This window comes from Mastomys coucha, unplaced genomic scaffold (genome assembly GCF_008632895.1).
Source record: "Mastomys coucha isolate ucsf_1 unplaced genomic scaffold, UCSF_Mcou_1 pScaffold16, whole genome shotgun sequence".
Taxonomy (NCBI): Eukaryota; Metazoa; Chordata; class Mammalia; order Rodentia; family Muridae; genus Mastomys; species Mastomys coucha.
The window spans coordinates 64,476,923-64,484,825 of record NW_022196898.1 but is presented as its reverse complement, the minus strand read 5'-3'; the positions used below and the strand labels follow the sequence as shown (position 1 = coordinate 64,484,825).

The 7,903-nt window shown below is 41.8% G+C and overlaps 1 protein-coding gene across 2 annotated transcripts in view; it reads left to right on the top strand.

Annotated features, from left to right (window-relative positions):
• Agl (amylo-alpha-1, 6-glucosidase, 4-alpha-glucanotransferase) overlaps positions 1–7,903 on the top strand; it is a 62,636-nt gene that overhangs the window by 43,123 nt on the left and 11,610 nt on the right. For both annotated transcript variants that reach the window (XM_031375281.1, XM_031375282.1), the window contains exons 25-28: positions 503–605; positions 4,364–4,589; positions 4,920–5,031; positions 7,581–7,716. In XM_031375281.1, the coding sequence (XP_031231141.1) occupies positions 503–605; positions 4,364–4,589; positions 4,920–5,031; positions 7,581–7,716 (577 nt within the window). The remainder of the gene's footprint in view (positions 1–502; positions 606–4,363; positions 4,590–4,919; positions 5,032–7,580; positions 7,717–7,903) is intronic.

The following is a 7,903-nucleotide window of genomic DNA, read 5'->3' as shown; positions in this document are numbered from 1 at the left end:
ATATATATATATATATATACACATACATATATATAGTGGCAAGCATAGCACTATTTATCTGTTGCAAAATGATGTGAAATTTGGTGATAAACTTTCACTGTAGAAAAAAATAGACACTTAATTGGATACTGTTGAGCTAATCACTTCACACTTATTTTAATTTATAGCCCTTAGCGTCAGGACAGAATTTTTTTAATGTATATGTTTAAAGTGGTATTAAGTATGAGATCTCTAATTTAAGTTTTTAAGTACCAAGACAGTTCAGATCGTCTCAGAACCCCTCTGGTTCTTAGGGCTGGGATGCAACTGAATTGCAGAGACCTTGCTGAACACCACCTTTGGGTCATAGGTGCCTTTAGAATCTGATATCCATAAAAGCTGACGTTAAGTACAGATGTGCTTTATGCTTCAGAGAATTCTGGAAGGTTTGCAGGCTCCTTCTAATGTGCCCTGTAGTCCAGACCTAAGATGTGACTAACACACTGGCTCTGGTCTTTGGCAGGCTTACCTCACTTTTCTTCTGGTCTTTTTCGATGCTGGGGGAGGGACACTTTCATTGCCCTTCGAGGGATGCTGCTGGTTACCGGACGCTACCTGGAAGCCAGGTAAGAAAGAGCCTCTGAAGAGCCAGCAGGGCTTGTGACGTTCCCTCTGACCATCTACCGTCAGTGCAGGAAAAGTGTGTTTTCCTTGCATGTTTTTATTTTGTGTGTGTGTGCGCGTGTATGTGTATGTATGTGTGCATGTGTATGTGTGTGTGTGTGTTCGCGCGCGCACGCGCGTTTGTATGTATGTGTGCGTGTACATGTGTGTGTGTGCGAGTGTATTTGTGTGTGTGTGCGCTCCCCTGTGTGTGTGTGTGTATGTGTGCGTGTATGTGTGCGTGTATGTGTGCATGTGTGCGCGCGCGCATGTAGGCATGCCACCATGCACATGTAGAGCCTGAGAATGGCTTGCTGGAGTTTTACTTTCCTTCTGCCATGTGGGTGCCAGAAATCCAATTCAACGTTCGACTTGTTGGCAAGTACCACTGAGCTGTCTCATAGCCTCCAGATTTTTTTAGGTTTTATTTTTTTATGTGCTTGTTTAGTAGGTTTAGAAAATTTCAAAGGAAAAAGGCCAACTTGGAAGTTATTATAGATCATCTTCAGTGTTTGTAGGTTTATTTTTAAAATTTTAGACCTGTTTTCTGCATTCATAAAGAGTATTACTGACTCATTTAAAAAAGGAATTCTATTAAGTTTTCCTCCATTTCTTGTCAAGCTTACAACCCCCAATTTGATTCTTTCCAGGCTGAGCCAGTACTTTCTTTTATCATGGTAATAGGGATAAATTTATTACAGTTAAAAAGGACTTTCAGCTAGATGTAAGAATTTCTTTGATCCCAGCACTTGGATCCACAATAGTGCCCTCTTTGTTGTGATCTAGAAGTTGTTGTCACTCAGCATTGCCTGTGACCTTGCTGAACATGCAGGTGTTTGGTGCGCAAATCAAAGCCACTCAGTTCCCACAACATCTCCAGTCATTATCGGCAGCCTGAAACTAATTTAAAAGCACTGCTAGATAAGCTAAAATTTTTGCATAAAAGCATTATGAAACTTTATTTTTATGCTGTCAGAAAAATTGCTGGTGTTTCCCTCCTCAGGTGTTATAAATTTTATTTGTAATAATTTTATTTTTGTTTTTTTAAAAATGCTTATTTTTAATTATGTGCATGGGGATTTCATTAGTTAGGGTTTTGCTGCTGTGAACAGATTCTATGACCAAGGCAAGTCTTATAAAGGACAGCATTTAATTGGGGCTGGCTTACAGGTCCAGAGGATCAGTCCATTATCATCAAGGTGGGAGCATGACAGCATCTAGACAGACACAGTGCATGAGGAGCTGAGAGTCCTACATCTTCATCTAAAGGCTACTGGCTTCTAGGATGAGGGTCTTAGAGCCCACACCCTCAGTGACATACTCCAACAAGGCCACACCTTCTAATATTGCCACTCCCTTGGCAGAGCATATACAAACCATCACAGGGTACCAGTGCCCAGCAAGACCAGAAGAGAGCATCGGATCCCTGGAGCTAGAATTATAAGCGATACCTAGAGCAGCCCAGTGGGGAGGTTAGGAAAACAGTTAGGTCCTTTGCAAGAGCAGTACGTGCTCTTAACCACTGAGCTGTCTCTTCACCTCACTTTGGTCATTTTAAAATTAAACTGTCTATGTGGTTACCCCTTCAAACCCAATATGAAACATTTTCTAATTGACTTAGTGACAGTTATATAACTTCCAGTTTGGAGCTGGCTGGGTATGATGGCACACTCCTTTCATCCCAGCACTCTGGAGGCAGAGGGAGGCAGATCTCTTATAAGTTCAAGGCCAGCCTAGTCTACATAGAAAGTTCCAGGACAACCTGGGCTACATAGTAAGATACTGTAAGTAAGCAACTATATAAATACATATATAAGTATTATATTACATACATACATACATACATACATACATACATAGTAACCTGAGAGGCTTACAAGGTAGCTCAGTGGGTCAAGGTGCTTGGTATGCAAACTTGGTGACCTGCCATCAATTCCTGGGACCAACATAAAGGTAAATGGAGGGAACTGACTTTACAAAGTTGTCCTCAGACCTCAACACATATACTGTGGCACAAACACACACACACACACACACACACACACACACACACCAATAATGATGATGATAATGATAATTGGAGATGGTTCAGTACTTAGGAACACTGGCTGTTCTTCTGGAGGACCCAGGTTTGATTCTCAGCAAACACATGGAGGCTCACACCATGTGTAATTCTCATTTCCAAGGGATTTGACACCTGGCCTCAGCTAGGACTGCATGTACCAGTTAGGCTGACATACATTAGGCAAAACACCATACACATAAAATAACATTTTTTAAAAATGAAAGATACTCTAAGCAAATGGGTTTGAAGTCAGATAAAAAAATAAGTGAGGGTGGACACTTTTAATCCTAGAACTCTGGAGACAGAGGAGGCGGGTTTTTGAGTTCAAAGCCAGCCTGGTCTACAGAGCTAGTTCCAAGACAGCAAAGGCAACACAGAGAAACCCTGTCTTGAAAAACCAAAAACAAACAAACAGGATTCAGCAAAACACAGTGGCAGCAACCTTTGCCTGTGGTATGGACAGCTTCTAGTGCTGGCTCACATCAGCCATCCTCCCCTCGTGCTTTCTGTGGGAAGGTCAGAGTACTCCCCGTACTGCATGAAATGACTGCTGCAGTTAACATGCCTGAAAGGCTCTCTGACACAGAACAAACACTCAGAAAAGGTTTAGGTTTTAAATCATTGTTGAGTGGTGGCTACAGTAGTGGCCCCATCTTCAGTCATCACTCTGTGCTGTTACATGGCCATCTAGATCATGGGTTGTCATACTGTGTCCTATCACCTTTTGTGTGACTTTTAAGCAAAACTAGAACAGAAGCTTTCTATGGTGCTCTTAGGAGCCAAGTGTTAAACTGAGACATGATAAGGACTAGACTGCTTCAGTGACCTTTCCAGGGTTCGACTTCACCTGCTAGATATAAGCTTTCTAGAGTGCAATGCCATCTCAGACTGAGTTGTACTGAGATAACTGTCACCTATCGGTTAATGATGTGAGCCATGGTTGCGGTTTTGCTGTTGTTGTTTTGGGGTTTTATTTTTTTGTTTCTGTTTTAAAACAGGATGTTACCATGTAGCCCTAAATAGCTTACAACTCATGTAGGCCAGCTGGTCTAGAATTCACAGAGACCTGCCTACTCCCACCTCCTGTGTGCTGGGATGAATTATAGTTTTAAGGCCAATTTCTGTCTATTTGTCTTATATATTTACTTTGGTCTTGATCTCTACTATGTAAAGTAATAAAATGCATATTGGAAGATTACTGAAATATTGAAATATCATAGATTTCAAAGATAAAGCTAGGACCTGGAAAGATGGCTCAGTGGCTAATGGCACTCACCTCTCTTGAAGAGTTCAGTTACCAGAACCTACATGGCAGTTCACAACCATCTTAACTCCAATTCTTGGGGATCCAACATACTTCCCACCTCCATGTGGTACTTCATACCATACACATATGGTACACATACGTACACACAGGCAAACACTTAATACACAAATAATACAAATAAATGTCTTTTTAAATATAGCAGTTATGGCAGTCCTTATAAATATCTGACTGAGGACCTGACTCCAAAGATGCAAAGCCTGTTACAGAAGGGGAAGGTCCCAGGTGATTAGAGAGAAGAGCTGGACATCCTCCAGTCCCCTGACCTTTGTTCCCTTCATTTTTTGTAGGAGTTTTCATTTCAGATGACCCATTTGCTTCTGTTGTTTCAGGAACATCATTTTAGCGTTTGCTAGTACCCTGCGGCACGGTCTCATCCCTAACCTCCTTGGTGAAGGGACATATGCCAGGTACAACTGTCGGGATGCTGTGTGGTGGTGGCTGCAGTGCATTCAGGACTACTGCAGGACGGTCCCAAACGGCCTAGATATCCTCAGATGCCCAGTGTCCAGGATGTACCCAACAGATGACTCTGCACCCTTGCCTGCGGGGACGCTGGTAAAGCCCGTTTCTCAAAATAAGTTCTCATAAAATATAACTTCATTTTCATGTAAAATATTAAGGCTCCAAGTCATAAAATTCAAATATAAAAAATGTCAATACCAATATTCCTTTAGTGTCAACACAGTGAGAAGTTAGAGATAAGACTTGCTCTTGGCAGAGCACAGGAACATAAATAAGAGCTGCTGCTTTTCCAGCCCCACCCCACTCCCTGCTTCTTCCTCCAAGGGAAAGTATATATCCCCACACTCCTAGGGTTGAGGGATTTAGGAAAATAAGAATGTAACCCATTCCTAACAGAAGCGATGTTCCTGCTGTCTCCAACAGGATCAGCCTTTGTTTGAAGTCATACAGGAAGCTATGCAAAGGCACATGCAAGGCATTCAGTTCCGAGAGAGGAACGCCGGCCCGCAGATCGATCGAAACATGAAGGACGAGGGTATGTAGTGTCAGTGCTATGCATGAAGGACAAGGGTATGTAGTGTCGGTGCTATGCATGAAGGACAAGGGTATGTAGTGTCGGCGCCATGGTTAAGACTTACCAGCGCTGTCAAATTAGCCCTTGCTAGTGCTTTACAAATACTTGTGTGTAAAACTTGAAGCTTTTCCTGAGAAAGACAAGCATTGTTCCAGATCTCTCCAAACTTGTGTTGCTAAAGAAAAGATAAAAGTTTGTATCTTTTGTCAGCCAATTTTCAAGGTAATATTGACATTATAATTTTTTATGTATATGAGTTTTTTTTACCTGCAAGTATGTCTGTGCACCATGTGCATGCTTGGTGCCTGCAGAGGTCAGAAGAGGGCGTCTGGAACTGGAGGTTGAGATGGTTGTGAACTCAGGGCCTCCACAAGTCAACGGTGTTAACTGCTGAGCCATATCTCTAGCCCTTAGTGATGCAATTTCTCTCTCTCTCTTTTTTTTTTCAAATTATTTATCTATTTTATATATGTGAGTACACTGTAGTTGTCTTCAGATGTACCAGAAGAGGGCATCAGATCCCATTACATATGGTTGTGAGCCACCATGTGGTTGCTGGGAATTGAACTCAGGACTTCAGGAAGAGCAAACAGTGCTCTTTAACCACTGAGCCACCTCTCCAGCCCAGTGGTACAATTTCTAATCTCAATGCTAGTATTAGCTTTTTTTTTTTGCCAGGTTTGGTGGCCTATGTCTGTAATCTAGCACTCAGGAAGTAGAGACAGGACTATCATGAGTTCAAGACTAGCCTGAGCTATACAGTGAAACTTTGTCTCAAAAGCATAAAAAGGAAGGCCAGCATTGTGGTGCACGCCTTTAGTCCCAACATTGTGGTGCACACCTTTAGTCCCAGCACTTGGGAGTCAGATCCCTGAGTGTGAGGTCAGCCTGGTCTATAGAGCAAGTTCCAGATCAGTCAGAGCCTCACAGAGACAGCTGTCTCAAAAATTAATTAATTAGTTAATTCTGTTCCTGAGAACTGAATGTTAAGTGCCAGGCTTTGTGGTGATGGCTTTCCTATTGTCATTCCTAATTAATTCTGAGGACATTAAGAGTGAATTACATTGGGCTTAAGAGATGGTTCCACAGTTAAAATGAGTTAGAAAGAACCCAGATCTCCAGAACGTATGTAAATGCCAGGTGAGCTGGTGGTAATTCCATCCTCTGAAGGCAGAGGTATGGTATCCAGGAACAGGTAAGCCAGCTAGTGAGACTAGCATATCATACAGAGAGCTCTGGGTCTGCCTGAGAGGCCCTGACTGTACAAACAAAGTAGAATAGGGAGCTAGGAAGATTTAACATCAACCTCAGTCCTGCACACACTCGCATATGTGTGTGTGCACCAGCATACATGGGATCACACATAAACATGCATACACACTACACATACACACACCTGAAAGACATTATTTAAGTAAAAGATTACATTACCTTATTCCCATTTTCCCTAAATGAGAAAACTAAAACGTTGGCCTCCCAGAGCTGCTAGGGGACAAAGGGAGGATGTCACCCATGGTTGAGCTCTGTGTAGATCAGGCTGGCCACAATGCCTTATTAGTATATCATGTTAAAGTAGTTACACTCTCTTAATTCACTTTGTGGTTAGCATGTCCTCTTCCTGAGCCAGCCAGTACAGGGTTAGTCCCCTCATCACCCCTCATTTATACTCTGGGGAGGTTTTGATGAGTTTGGTGTATTAATTACTTATTAGAGTTAATGACTAGGCTGTAACTAGCGTATACTGTTTCCATGTATACTTTTACACTTTATGCATTTATATATGTTTGAGCATATATAAGTTAAATGTGACATATATTATGAAGTATAAAGTCAATGTGTTTTTTATATATTATATGATTATATTAGGTTCTTAAATTCTTCATTCTATACAAATATATCAGATATATAAAAGAATCAGAGATTAAGATCCGCATTTTTAAGTTTTTATTAAAAAGGTTTTTATTTGTTGCCTTCTATGATGTGTTTACTAAATCATCTTGTCTTAGAGGCTCAGCCATCTTGCTCCATAGACACCCAGTTGGTTCTATGACGTGTTTACTAAATCATCTTGTCTTAGGGGCTCAGCCATCTTGTTCCATAGACACCCAGTTGGTTCTATGATGTGTTTACTAAATCATCTTGTCTTAGGGGCTCAGTCATCTTGCTCCATAGACACCCAGTTGGCTCATTCCAAGGACAGAGCGTTTCCCAGGGTGCACTATGTTGAGACCTTCCTCTACTGAGTAGACCTGTGATTTTGCTCATGTAAGCAGTGCTTTAGAAAGAACATCATGATATGCAGTTCCAGGTATACACTGGTGTCTATAAAACTGAATGATTTTTAGTAAAAAAAAAATGTTACTCTGAGGCTTCCGTAGCTTCAAGCTCACTATATAAACCAGCTTCAAACTCGTGTGTGATCCTCCTGCCTCTGCACCCTGAGTGCTAGGACCACAGACCTGTATGTACCTCCATGGCTGCTTTGTAAGTGTCTTATTTTGCTTTTTCAGGTTTCAATATAACTGCAGGGATTGATGAAGAAACAGGATTTGTTTACGGAGGAAATCGTTTCAACTGTGGCACATGGATGGATAAAATGGGAGAGAGTGACCGAGCTAGAAACAGAGGGATCCCAGCCACACCAAGGTCGAGTGTCTGCTCTGATGCTTCTGCAGATGCACTTTTAATTCACCCGTTCCCCTTTTAAACATACTTATTCACAGCATCGTTTGTTCTGCTAACCATGTCTTCATGGTAAATCATTCCAGACCTGTCGTCCCTCCTCCTCCTCCTCTTCCTCTTCCTCCTCCTCCTCCTCCTCCTCCTCCTCCTC